The sequence below is a fragment of the Rhinoderma darwinii genome, chromosome 5 (assembly GCF_050947455.1).
Source record: "Rhinoderma darwinii isolate aRhiDar2 chromosome 5, aRhiDar2.hap1, whole genome shotgun sequence".
NCBI lineage: Eukaryota > Metazoa > Chordata > Amphibia > Anura > Rhinodermatidae > Rhinoderma > Rhinoderma darwinii.
This window is the reverse complement of record NC_134691.1, coordinates 50,304,948-50,319,315: the sequence shown is the minus strand read 5'-3', so window position 1 is coordinate 50,319,315 and position 14,368 is coordinate 50,304,948. Positions and strand designations below refer to the sequence as shown.

Here is a 14,368-nt window from a genome sequence, read left to right as displayed (position 1 = left end):
TGTGGACTATTTAGTTGCAAAATAGACTTGATAAGTTAGCCCCGTGCGGCTGTGGCCCCCCATGCACCCTCTAACTGGGGGGTGAACACTTTTTATTAGCACCATATAAGGCTCTGTTCACATCTGCGTTGGGGTCCCGTTCTGACGTTCCCGTCGGAGGTTTCCATCAGAACGGGACCCTGAGCAGACACAAACTGACACCGATGGAAACCAGAGGTTTCCGTCTCCATCACCATTGATTTCAATGGTGACGGAGCCGGTGCCCGTGGTTTCCGTTTGCCTCTTTTGTGCACCGGACCCGTCGTTTTGCCGGAAGCGATAGAATAGTCGACTATGCTATTGCTTCCAGCAAAACTACTGATCCAGTGTACAAAAGAGACAAACGGAAACCAGGGGCACCATTGAAATCAAAGGTGATGGAGACAGAAACCTCTGGTTTCCGTCTGTGTCAGTTTGTGTCTGTACAGGGTGCCGTTCTGAAGGAAACCTCCGACAGGACGTCAGAACGGTACTCCAACGCAGATGTGAACAGAGCCTTACAGATGATCTTACATTGACTAGTGTGAAAAAAGACCCTGAAATGTCACTACATCAATGACTTGTATTCTGGGGTCTGTAATAGTAGAAATAAGTTCATAACTGATAGTAACCATGGCAGCTCCAGAGCAGAACTGACCTTACTGTGTCATCATGGTGACATCACTGAGCTATGATGTCACAGAGAGCTAAGAGGCTAGGAATTCCCCTGACAGCAGCAGTACTGACCTTACTGTGACATCATGATGACATCACTTAATTATGATGTCACAGAGAGATGATGAGAGGGTATAAATATTCCCCTGACAGTAGCCCGGTCTTTTTTTCTGTGAATTGACACAGAGTGCGATTTGTTGAATTATTGGCAACTTCTCACTGTTATGGAGATCAACGGATTGGGATTCTTCTCCATCCTCTTGGCCTTTTGGTGTGTAGCCTGGCTCTCTGCTAGCTACACACTGACTGTTATCAACAACCATGCCACACCACTGATGTACATCAGGTAAGATGGAGAATTACAAGACTCTTATTTTATAGTTTGGGTTTGGGAATGTATAAGGTAATTACTTAAATTAGGAGGAAATATCTTATGAACAAAATGGCTTTCATTACCCAGAGGGGCCGCAAGAGGACATAGAAACGCATCCCCTCATCCCCTCAGTCCTATAGATTATTATCAGACTGATGATTATTAAGATGAAACAATTCTGTCAATTTTTCGATATTATTTAACATTGACCTTTTTCTTTTCTGTTTTACAGTGAAGCGGGAAATTATTTTCCCGAAAATATCCTGTTTATCATAGGATTCGAAGGAATGGCCATTGCCTGTAAGTAAATATCACGGAAGTGATTATAATATTTTTCTACTTCTGGGGGATGGCGGGTTATTATACAATGGCTTATATCTGATTATATTACTCTGGGGTCAATCCTACATTTAATTTTACAAAAATGTGTTTACTATGGCAGTGAGAGATGCAGGCTGGTTGCTAGGGACACATTGCCAGACAAGACTGTGGTTGATAGGTAGTGTATCCCTAGCAACCAGTCAGTCATAACTCAGACTAGGCATCAGTCGCACCCTGCCATCCCCATCTCAGCCTGTGGTAGTAATCAGATTTTTCTAAAAAAAAAGATATATAGTTTTGTTATTAGCAATTGATAGATAATTGTTTGGATTAGACGATGCAGATAAATGTTTCGGTCCATTATTGAAGGTTTCTTGTTGAGTTTAGTACTTGGTCCACGCTTCATAGATGTTATTAGGTTGTTTTACACGTGGTAGAGAATTTATTCGGCTCATTTGCTCTTTTTCAGCTCTGGGTCTGATGTTTCTACATTACAAGTTCATCATGCTCCATGCTGAAGCCTTTGGGGCTCATCAGGCCTTGATTCAAAAGATCCTCCTGGCAATTGGATGGTCATCATGCGGCAATATAGTCGTAATGGCTGTATTTTCAGTAAGTTAATAAATGTTATTCTTTAAATAGGTAGCTGAACCGCTGGTGGCCACGATAGGTGGTTATCACCGGGTGGCCGCACACTAATGTGGTATTACTTGGTTTATTTAAATGTATGGGTTACCATATAATCGATGGGTGCCCTGAGTCCTTCAGAGCGGGAGACATCATTTTGTTAGCAGCTTTCCGCTCTGGCTAATAGAAAGGAGACCGAAGCAGGAGACCCCCCTGTCTATGACGTTCATATACACTAATAGTGCATCCTCATTGGACAACATGATGTTTTATTCTCCATTCATGTCTAAAGCTAAACTAAGAATTCTGCTGCTTTCATGTGGCCATAGAGTATTGCATTGTGGGAGCTTAGATGATAGAGCTCAGCTGCCAGGTCACATGACTGACAGTGGGGTGGAGCGAAACTGCTGTCTGTTTCCAAGGCAACTATCAGGATTTTAATAGCAGCCATGCAGAAATGTCAACCTGGAAAAGCCCTTCAAATGGTAATACTCGAGCAGCGGATCGAGGCAAAAATAGGAATGGCCTTTTTGTGGGGTGTGGCTTTTATTGAGGGGTATGGCTAAATATATTCAAACCCTTGTATATATTAATATCAGACCCCAGACCCCCTAAATACATTTAGACCCTCTATATTAAAATCAGACCCCAGATCTCCTAAATATATTCAGTTCCCAGACCAGACCCCAATAATATATACAGTCTCCAAACCAGAGGGGTTATCTGGGACTTTTAAAAAGCAGTAGGGCAGGGGATGTTATACAATAAAAAACTATGAAATACCCACCCTGTGAAGAGCCCTCCGCTCAAGTGCTGAGGCCCCGCTCTTCGCTGCTGCGGTCCCGGAAGCTCCTGCAGTGGTCGCATGCCATTCATCGATCTTGGGATGCACGTGACCACTTCAACGGCAGAGACTGGGGCATCAGTGCTGGAGAGTGAGGGCAGTTCAGAGAGTGAGTATCAAGTTTAGTGGTGCCCAAAGCTGAGAGCAAGAGTCGGCAGCTAGAAGAATAAGAATACATACCGTTTTTTTCTTTGTTTGTTTTTTTATTGCTCCTGCACCCTTTTTTTTAGCTATCATCTCTGGGAACTGAGTGAAACTATCTATCACTAGGTGACTGGATGACGTAGACTAAAAGTAGGGTGGCTCCCAGTTTTACCAGAAGAGTTGACATCCCTGGCTATGATATAAATATAGAAAATTACTTGTATTTCTATAAATCGTATGGGCACTTTATCCATTAAATCTCTGGGGTTATTATGTGAAAACGTCATTGATGATTTATTTGAAAATTAGTTATTGATTCCGTAACAAATTCCTGCTTGTTTTCTAGACCGACGCTTTTCCAATAACTCACCGGCTTAGCTCTTTCATCGCATTTGGACTTGGTGGTATCTACAACCTTTGGCAGTCCATACTCCTCTACAAAGTTCCAGGAAGCCGAAGAGTCATCAGCCATTTTAGAACAGCGTCTTGTATCATGGCCCTGACCCTAGTAGTTTCATGTATCCTTTCTTAAATAATATTAACACAATGGAATCCAACCGTCCTTGTCTTTAGGTTCACATTTAGAAAACATCAGATCCCGAGGTGATCATTTCCCTTAATTTTCTGATCTTGGTCGTCAGATGGCGACATGCTGGTATAACACAGTGTCATCTGGTAACATTGTTCAGCTTCTTGCAGGAAGATACTGAATAGAAACAGCGGTACTGTCATTGTTATATATGTATTGTATTAACATTTATCTTACATAAAAGTGTAGTAAATCCTATAAGACACATAATAAACGTTATTTTCCTATATAATAAATTACCAGACATTGGAAGTAGGGTATCAGTATACACCCACCTGTGCGCTGGAGATGAATGTCTAAAGGTATGTACAGTATATTTCATAGATAATATCAAGTTATTGACATGCTGAGCCACTGGTACAAACCAGTGGATGGAAAATTTCTTTAATCCGGCATTAATGGATGGTCATCATGCGGCAATATAGTCGTAATGGCTGTATTTTCAGTAAGTTAATAAATGTTATTCTTTAAATAGGTAGCTGAATTAATCAAAAATTGTGGATCATTGGATAGATTTTATTTGTACACCTAGAATCAGTTCTATAGGAATACAATTGGACCCATAAACTTTGTGCTCATTCTCAGCACCATGGTGATCGTGACATCCATAATGTAATGGATCTGATGTCATTTACATGACAATGGGTCAGGTCTGTTTTGGCCTCGCCGTCAGACACATGACTCCATACAATTAACATGAATGCAGCAAAACCTTAGACACGGCGGAAAGCTCTTGTTTTGCGCAATTTTTTCTATATTAATTTTGATATTTTTTCACAGATCAGTGAAATGACAGCAAAAATTATAGAGTGGTCGACGTTGGTCCTCATTCTGGTGAATGTATTGAGCTACTATCAGAATATGCAGGTCAGTAGACGTAACCTCGTTATTACCTCTTATACCAGACCTTGTAATAACATTATTATTCATCTCTACAATCATGGGGTTTATAATGTGGATATGTGTTTCTTTTCTTAGAGTTTATCTATTACAATTACCTGGAAAAGCTTCACCATCTCCAAGAGGGAGAAGGACCAGGTCTCTGGAGTATAAAGAGGACCCTCGTGGGCGGTGATGTGAGACCACACACCCCAAACCACAATTACACAAGATCCAGCCCTAATCTTCCATGTTGGACCTGACAAAAATAAAAATAAAGGTGAGGTTAATATGTTGTGTGTCCTAAATCACATGTATATAGATGACAGGTAGAGAATATCCAATATCCAACCCAACCACTATTAAAAGGGTATCCCCCCCCCCCCCATAAATATGAGAAAATAACCAGATGTAGAGGAGCTAAATATGTCATTTCATTCTGGGGCTGCATATCTTCAGCACCCTGACAATGACGAAGCAGTAGGATTACCACCAGTCATATTATAATAGACCACAGATAACATGGTATTTTATAATGAGTCCACTATCCCACCCCCTGCCCCCTTAGACCTTACCCAGATAATGGAGCACTGTGAGAGTTATGTGGTATTATATTGCCCTCTGAAGTAATGCAGATCCTTGAATAGAGGCAGAAACTAGATTGGGGGGCGACAACGATGACTACCACCACTGGGTTTAGCTGTTATGGTCACTACTGTTTCCATTACCATGTAAAAAAATATATAGATGTTTTTTCAAATATTAGAAGATTTGTCCATATAGTTACAGGTTTACTTTCCATTTTTTCTAGTATTCTACAGACGAGGTGGAATGGAATGGCACGTCACAGCGACCAAGAGATGGCGACCAAGTGCCAAGAAATCCACCACCTCCAAGCTTTCTCCCAAATATCATCTTACATCACGGAGAAAGATTTAAAAGAACTGTTTATGACCAGTAGACCCTACAGCGAGGTGGACTGGCACGTCACAGCCGAGCAGGAACATCTCAAACTGCAGAGGCTCCAGAAATACAACCAAGTGCCAAGACATCCACCACCTCCAATCTTTCTCCTAAAAATATCTTACATCAGGGAGAAAGAACTAAAAGAACTGTTTATGACCAGTGGACTTTACAATGAGGTGGAACGGCACGTCACAGCCGAGCAGGAAAATCTCAAACTTCAAAGGGTCTAGAAATGCAACCAAGTGCTAAAACATCCACCAGCACCAACCTTTTCCCCATAAATCATCTTACAATGGGGAGGAAAAACGAAAAGAACCGTTTAAAAACAATGGACCCTACAGCGAGGTTGAATGGCACGTCACAGTCAAGTAGTAACTACTGTGGGAACATCCTAAACTGCTTAACTCAAGAGATGGCGACCAAATATCATCTTACATCACGGAGAAAGAACTACAAGAACTATTTATGTCCAGTAGACCCTACAACGAACTGCAATGGCACGTCACAGCCAAGCAGGAACATCCTAAACTGCAGAGGCTCCAGAAATATAACCAAGTGCCAAGACAACCACCGGCACCAACCTTTCTCCCAAATATCATCCTACAACAAGGAGAAAGAAGTAGGGGACTGTTTACTATCCTCATGGTCCTTATTTGTTGGCTTATAAAACAGTTTAATAAAGTCATTTTACTTATTTCTACCACCTAAAACGTGTTATTCTCTTCATTACTTTCAATAATAATTATACTGATATAATATATATACACCACCGTTCAAAAGTTTGGGGTCACCCAGACAATTTTGTGTTTTCCATGAAAACTCACACTTATATTTATCAAATGAGTTGCAAAATGACTAGAAAATATAGTCAAGACATTGACAAGGTTAGAAATAATGATTTTTATTTGAAATAATAATTTTTTCCTCCAAACTTTGCTTTCGTTAAAGAATGCTCCATTTGCAGCAATTACAGCATTGCAGACCTTTGGCATTCTAGCTGTTAATTTGCTGAGGTAATCGGGAGAAATTTCACCCCATGCTTCCAGAAGCCCCTCCCACAAGTTGGATTGGCTTGATGGGCACTTCTTGTGTACCATACGGTCAAGCTGCTCCCACAACAGCTCTATGGGGTTGAGATCTGGTGACTGCGCTGGCCACTCCATTACAGATAGAATACCAGCTGCCTGCTTCTTCCCTAAATAGTTCTTGCATAATTTGGAGGTGTGCTTTAGGTCATTGTCCTGTTGTAGGATGAAATTGGCTCCAATCAAACGCTGTCCACAGGGTATGGCGTTGCGTTGCAAAATGGAGTGATAGCCTTCCTTATTCAAAATCCCTTTTACCTTGTACAAATCTCCCACTATACCAGCACCAAAGCGACACCAGACCATCACATTACCTCCACCATGCTTGACACATGGCGTCAGGCACTCTTCCAGCATCTTTTCAGTTGTTCTGCGTCTCACAAATGTTCTTCTGTGTGATCCAAACACCTCAAACTTCGATTCGTCTGTCCATAACACTTTTTTCCAATCTTCCTCTGTCCAATGTCTGTGTGCTTTTGCCCATATTAATCTTTTCCTTTTATTAGCCAGTCTCAGATATGGCTTTTTCTTTGCCACTCTGCCCTGAAGGCCAGCATCCCGGAGTCGCCTCTTCACTGTAGACGTTGACACTGGCGTTTTGCGGGTACTATTTAATGAAGCTGCCCGTTGAGGACCTTTGAGGCGTATCTTTCAGAAACTAGAGACTCTAATGTACTTGTCTTGTTGCTCAGTTGTGCAGCGGGGCCCCCCACTTCTCTTTCTACTCTGGTTAGAGCCTGTTTGTGCTGTCCTCTGAAGGGAGTAGTACACACCGTTGTAGGAAATCTTCAGTTTCTTGGCAATTTCTCACATGGAATAGCCTTCATTTCTAAGAACAAGAATAGACTGTCGAGTTTCACATGAAAGCTCTCTTTTTCTAGCCATTTTGAGAGTTTAATCGAACCCACAAATGTAATGCTCCAGATTCTCAACTAGCTCAAAGGAAGGTCAGTTTTATAGTTCCTCTAAACAGCAAAACTGTTTACAGCGGTACTAACATAATTGCACAAGGGTTTTCAATTGTTTTCTAATCATCCATTAGCCTTCTAACACAGTTAGCAAACACAATGTACCATTAGAACACTGGAGTGATGGTTGCAGGAAATGGGCCTCTATACACCTATGTAGATATTGCATTAAAAACCAGACGTTTGCAGCTAGAATAGTCATTTAGCACATTAGCAATGTATAGAGTGTATTTCTGATTAATTTAATGTTATCTTCATTGGAAAAAACTGTGCTTTTCTTGCAAAAATAAGGAAATTTCTAAGTGACCCTAAACTTTTGAACGGTAGTTTATATATACAGTGAAGGAAATAAGTATTTGATCCCTTGCTGATTTTGTAAGTTTGCCCACTGTCAAAGACATGAACAGTCTAGAATTTTTAGGCTAGGTTAATTTTACCAGTGAGAGATAGATTATATAAAAAAAAAAAAAAGAAAATCACATAGTCAAAATTATAAATATTTATTTGCATTGGGCACAGAGAAATAAGTATTTGATCCCTTTGGCAAACAAGACTTAATACTTGGTGGCAAAACCCTTGTTGGCAAGCACAGCAGTCAGACGTTTTTTGTAGTTGATGATGAGGTTTGCACACATGTTAGATGGAATTTTGGCCCACTCCTCTTTGCAGATCATCTGTAAATCATTAAGATTTCGAGGCTGTCGCTTGGCAACTCGGATCTTCAGCTCCGTCCATAAGTTTTCGATGGGATTAAGGTCTGGAGACTGGCTAGGCCACTCCATGACCTTAATGTGCTTCTTTTTGAGCCACTCCTATCCTCAGGATAAGCCATCAATATCTGATGGGAGGTGGCCCGTCTCCCTGCAGATCGGCTGCTTTGAAGGGGCCGCAATGTTCGTACTAGCGCTGCTTCCCCTCCATTTCCTTTACTGCTCACACTGTGAATCACGGACACACGTGTAGCGGCAGTTCACAGTATTACAGTATATACTTGAATGGGAGAAAGCAGTAATACTGTGAACCGCCGCTACGTGTGTCCGTGATTCACAATGTGAGCAGTAAAGGAAATGGAGGGGAAGCAGCGCTCGTACGAGCACTGTGGCGCCTTCAAAACAGCCGATCGACGAAGGGTGCCGGGTGTCGGACCCTGACAGATCAGATATTAATGGCCTATACTGAGGAAACCGCATCGGAAAGCGCGCCAAAAAATGGCCAAAAACGCCTCCTATTGGTTTCAATGGGAGGAGGAGGCGTTTATGCCAGTTTTACCGCTCGCGGGAAAAAGAAGTGGCATGCCATATTTTCGGGCGTTTACGTCTCTGACCCCCTATTGACATCAATGGGAGGCAGAGAAAGTGTTTTTCTCTGCGTGTTTGCCTGCGGCGCTCAATGGCCACGGGCAAAAACGCTGCGAAAAACGCGGCAAACGGCGCACAGGCAGATCAAAATCTGCCTTGGAATTCCAGACAGAATTTTGAGGCAGAATTTTCTGCCTGCAAAAAAACTCAGTGTTAACAGGGCCTAATACAGGATCTCTTGGAACAGATCCAGCAGCAGGTGAGGAAAATGTGCTGACTGGATTGTGTGTACCAAGATGTCTGACATAGGTGGAGTGGGCAGACTTACATTTATCAGGCTGTGAAAGGGGCGGGGGAGGGAGATTGGTGCCTGTACTTAGATCAGGGATAGATGGAGGCACAAAGGATAATGATGATTATTAGTGTGTAAGACAGTGTGCAGGGAGGGAGCTGCTTGGAATTAGAGCAGGGAAGGACCTGTGAACATAGAGGGTTGTGGCAGTATGCAAATAGCTGAAATGCTTTGGAGGAAGTGGGGAGAGGGTGATGCAAGCTGTCTCCTCAGATGCAGCAAGGGATCATGGGTATGGTGGGTTACAAGACAGGAAACAGCCAGGACCAGAAGCAAGGGATGTAAACAAACGGAAAGAGCAGCAGTGACGATGGAGATCAAACAGAAACTGGTTAGGAGGTTAATAGGGGGTATTAGAGCAGGCAAACCAAGGCTGGGGGATACTTTTTAGAACATATTTTTTTTCCTGGACAACCCCTTTAAGGACTATAAGTTTAGATAGTATCGTTTGTAATTGGATTGAGAATTGGCTCAAGGACCGTATCCAGAGAGTTGTGGTCAATGATTCCTACTCTGAATGGTCCCCGGTTATAAGTGGTGTACCCCAGGGTTCAGTGCTGGGACCACTATTATTCAACTTATTTATTAATGATATAGAGGATGGGATTAATAGCACTATTTCTATTTTTGTAGATGACACCAAGCTATGTAATATAGTTCAGTCTATGGAAGATGTTCATGAATTGCAAGCGGATTTAAACAAACTAAGTGTTTGGGCATCCAGTTGGCAAATGAAGTTTAATGTAGATAAATGTAAAGTTATGCATCTAGGTACCAACAACCTACATGCATCATATGTCCTAGCGGGAGCTTCACTGGATGTACTTGTAAATCATAAACTAAATAACAGCATGCAATGTCAATCAGCTGCATCAAAGGCCGACAAGATATTGTCGTGTATTAAAAGAGACATGGACTCGCGAGACAGGGATTTAATATTACCACTTTACAAAGCATTAGTGAGGCCTCATCTAGAATATGCAGTTCAGTTCTGGGCTCCAGTTCATAGAAAGGATGCCCTGGAGTTGGAAAAAATACAAAGAAGGGCAACAAAGCTAATAAGGGGCATGGAGAATCTAAGTTATGAGGAAAGATTAAAAGAATTAAACCTATTTAGCCTTGAAAAAAGACGACTAAGGGGGGGGGGGGCATGATTAGGCAATGTAGCGCTCCGTCCTACACGGGAACGGGGCAAGGTAAGTACAATCTTTTTTTTTAGGAGACTGTGTAGCACTATATACAAGGGGAGGGGGCTGTGCAGCACTATATACAGGGGGTGATTTCTGTGTAGCACCATACACAAGGGGAGGGGGCTGTGTGGCACTATATACAAGGGGAGGTTGGGGCTGTGTGGCACTATATACAAGGGGTGGGGGGATTGCTGTGTGGCAGTATATACAAGGGGAGGGGGTATTGCTGTTTGGCAGAATATACAAGGGGAGTGGGATTGCTGTGTGGAGGTATATGCAAGGGGAGGGGGGATTGCTGTGTGGCAGTATATACAAGGGGAGGGGGGATTGCTGTGTGGCAGTATATACAAGGGGAGGGGGGCTGTGTGGCACTATATACAAGGGGAGGACGTCTGTGTGGCAGTATATACAAGGGGAGGGGGGATTGCTGTGTGGCAGTATATACAAGGGGAGTTGGGATTGCTGTGTGGCAGTAAATACAAGGGGAGGGGGATTGCGGTGTGGCAGTATATACAAGGGGAGGGGGATTGCTGTTTGGCAGTATATACAAGGGGAGGGGGGATTGCTGTGTGGCAGTATGTACAATGGGGCTGTGTGGCACTATATACAATGGGGGCTGTGTGGCACTATATACAAGGGGGGCTGTGTGTGTATGTTTCCATTACAAGGCCAGCCATAGTGCCCCATAACAGAGCCAGCCATAGTGCTCCACTACCATCTACAGTGTCCGCATAAGAGTACCAACCAGAGAGCCGCCATAACAATGCCAGACACAGTACACCTATAGCCATGTCCGCCACAATGCTCCCACAAAAGCCAGACACAGTATAGACCCCATCAACATGGCAGCCACAGTCCTCCATACATCGACATCTATAGGACCCCATCACCATGACAACCACAGTCCTCCATACATCAACATCTATAAGACCCCATCACCATGACAACCACAGTCCTCCATACATTAACATCTTTAGGACCTCATCACCATGACAACCACAGTCCTCAATACATCATCATCTATAGGACCTCATCACCATGACAACCACAGTCCTCCATACATCAACATCTATAAGACTCTATCACCATGACAACCACAGTCCTTCATACAGTGACTCTGAGAATGACGCTGATTCTCCAAGATGGAGGAGATATAATTAGTTAAGTATGAAGACACATTCTGAATCCTAATAGCTCTTGCAGATCTCTGGACTAGTTGGGAATATGCGGGACTGGGGCACATGGGGCAGAACCCAGAATCTGGGGCAGTAGTGATGGAGCACAGACACTTGTGGACTCTGGTTATAGGTGCACTGACTATGGCTGCCAATGTTATGCCAATATAATATACAATATAGAAATAAGTTGGTCCCATATTTGGGGAAAAAAATGAAAATAGAGTTACTACAAAGGCTCCAAACGCGAATAATAACGTTACTGTAAAAAGAAAAAGGGGCAAATTTATTGAAGCTGTCTAAAATAAAGCTGACTTTGTTGACCATAGCAACCAATCAGAGCTCCCATTTTCTTAAACTTGTCTGGAGAAATGAAAAATGTTCTGTGATTGGTTGCCATGGGCAACAGGGCCAGTTTTTCTTTTTGAGTTTTGATAAATTTGCCCCAAAGTTTCTAAACCCATAAAACAATTGCATATTTTTTATGTAATGTTGAACGACATAAAAAAAAAACAACAAAAAGAAATATCGGAATAGTTTTGTTTTATTTTATTCGAAAATTAATTAATATGAATGAAATGCTATTTTATATGGACCACAAAATAATGGCCAAAAATTACAACTGATCCTGGAAAACATAAAGCATTATACAGCTGCCTCAATGAAAAAAGTTGTGGCTACAATATCAGGAGTTCAAAATAAATGCAGAGCACTTTGCTAAATTCTCTGTGATACAATGCTGTTACCCAAAACAACATGAAAAAGTCAATTGGGGGAAGGGGGTGTGAACACTTTTTATTAGCACCATATAAGGCTCTGTTCACATCTGCGTTGGGGTCCCGTTCTGACGTTCCCGTCGGAGGTTTCCGTCAGAACGGGACCCTGAGCAGACACAAACTGACACCGATGGAAACCAGAGGTTTCCGTCTCCATCACCATTGATTTCAATGGTGACGGAGCCGGTGCCCGTGGTTTCCGTTTGCCTCTTTTGTGCACCGGACCCGTCGTTTCGCCGGAAGCGATAGAATAGTCGACTATGCTATTGCTTCCAGCAAAACCACTGATCCAGTGTACAAAACAGACAAACGGAAACCAGGGGCACCATTGAAATCAAAGGTGATGGAGACAGAAACCTCTGGTTTCCGTCTGTGTCAGTTTGTGTCTGTACAGGGTGCCGTTCTGAAGGAAACCTCCGACAGGACGTCAGAACGGGACTCCAACGCAGATGTGAACAGAGCCTTAGAGATGATCTTACATTGACTACTGTGAAAAAAGACCCTGAAATGTCACTACATCAATGACTTGTATTCTGGGGTCTGTAATAGTAGAAATAAGTTCATAACTGATACTAAACCATGGCAGCCCCAGAGCAGAACTGACCTTACTGTGTCATCATGGTGACATCACTGAGCTATGATGTCACAGAGAGCTAAGAGGCTAGGAATTCCCCTGACAGCAGCAGTACTGACCTTACTGTGACATCATGATGACATCACTGAGCTATGATGTCACAGAGAGCTGAGAAGTTGGGAATTCCCCTGACAGCAGCAGAACTGACTTAATTGTGACATCATGATGACATCACTTAATTATGATGTCACAGAGAGATGATGAGAGGTTATAAATATTCCCCTGACAGTAGCCCGGTCTTTTTTTCTGTGAATTGACACAGAGTGCGATTTGTTGAATTATTGGCAACTTCTCACTGTTATGGAGATCAACGGATTGGGATTCTTCTCCATCCTCTTGGCCTTTTGGTGTGTAGCCTGGCTCTCTGCTAGCTACACACTGACTGTTATCAACAACCATGCCACACCACTGATGTACATCAGGTAAGATGGAGAATTACAAGACTCTTATTTTATAGTTTGGGTTTGGGAATGTATAAGGTAATTACTTAAATTAGGAGGAAATATCTTATGAACAAAATGGCTTTCATTACCCAGAGGGGCCGCAAGAGGACATAGAAACGCATCCCCTCATCCCCTCAGTCCTATAGATTATTATCAGACTGATGATTATTAAGATGAAACAATTCTGTCAATTTTTCGATATTATTTAACATTGACTGTAAAGGATCTGCCAGGCACTACGTCTATGGATACTCCCAGGATTAATCAGTCTACACCTGAGGCCAGACCTCTTAGACTGACACCGGCTCCCACCAATCAGGGTGGCAGGCTCAGGAGTGGGAGAGCCTATCGTGGCCTGGTCAGTCGGAGTTAGCTCTGCCCCCTGTCCATTTATACCTGCCGTTTTCTCTTCCTCATTGCTTGTTATTCTTCTTGGATTCCTGGCCCCACTGCTGCCTTGCTCCAGCCTGCTTCTGCCGTGCTTCTGCCTTGCTTCAGTTCCCGCTTATCCTGCTTCGCTCTGCCCCTGGCTTGCTTCCTGCTCCGTGCTCTGCGTTTGTATACTCCACTACATCCTGATCCTGACTGCCTCGTTCACCACTCCGTTTCCTCACGGTGTTCCGTGGGCTACTGCCCCTTCCCTTGCTTGTTCCCTGTTTGTATCCCCTTGCACTTAGTCAGCGTAGGGACCGCCGCCAAGTTGTACCCCGTCGCCTAGGGCGGGTCATTGCAAGTAGGCAGGGACAGGGCGGTGGGTAGATTAGGGCTCACTTGTTCCCTTCACCTCCTTCCTGCCATAACATAATAACAAGCCCATACCTAGTCTACCATTTCTCCTACGCTGACGCTATCATGGACCCCCTTGAGACCCTGACCCAGCAGATGCAGGGCCTCTCCCTACAGGTCCAGGCCCTGGCTCAGAGGGTCAACCAGTCTGACGCTGCCATAGTAGTACCCCTCACCTCACCTCTAGAACCCGACCTCAAGTTACCTGACCGGTTCTCAGGGGAC

The 14,368-nt window shown here is 43.2% G+C and overlaps 1 protein-coding gene across 1 annotated transcript; it reads left to right on the top strand.

Annotated features, from left to right (window-relative positions):
• The first annotated feature begins 880 nt into the window (after nt 1-880).
• LOC142652414 (DNA damage-regulated autophagy modulator protein 1-like) lies at nt 881-6,131 on the top strand. The gene is made up of 8 exons (XM_075828052.1): nt 881-1,039; nt 1,299-1,366; nt 1,857-1,999; nt 3,349-3,520; nt 3,835-3,893; nt 4,372-4,458; nt 4,570-4,750; nt 5,282-6,131. The coding sequence occupies exons 1-7, from the start codon at nt 918-920 to the stop codon at nt 4,642-4,644; spliced, it is 726 nt and encodes a 241-aa protein (XP_075684167.1). The 5' UTR covers nt 881-917; the 3' UTR covers nt 4,645-4,750; nt 5,282-6,131.
• The last annotated feature ends 8,237 nt before the right edge of the window (nt 6,132-14,368 follow it).

Excerpts from the sequence above, each read along its gene's own strand:
- LOC142652414 (XM_075828052.1), top strand. The coding sequence starts at position 918 with ATGGAGATCAACGGATTGGGATTCTTCTCCATCCTCTTGGCCTTTTGG. Across the intron at positions 1,040-1,298 it reads ACACCACTGATGTACATCAG|TGAAGCGGGAAATTATTTTC; the intron begins GTAAGATGGAGA and ends TCTGTTTTACAG. Across the intron at positions 3,521-3,834 it reads CCTGACCCTAGTAGTTTCAT|ACATTGGAAGTAGGGTATCA; the intron begins GTATCCTTTCTT and ends ATAAATTACCAG.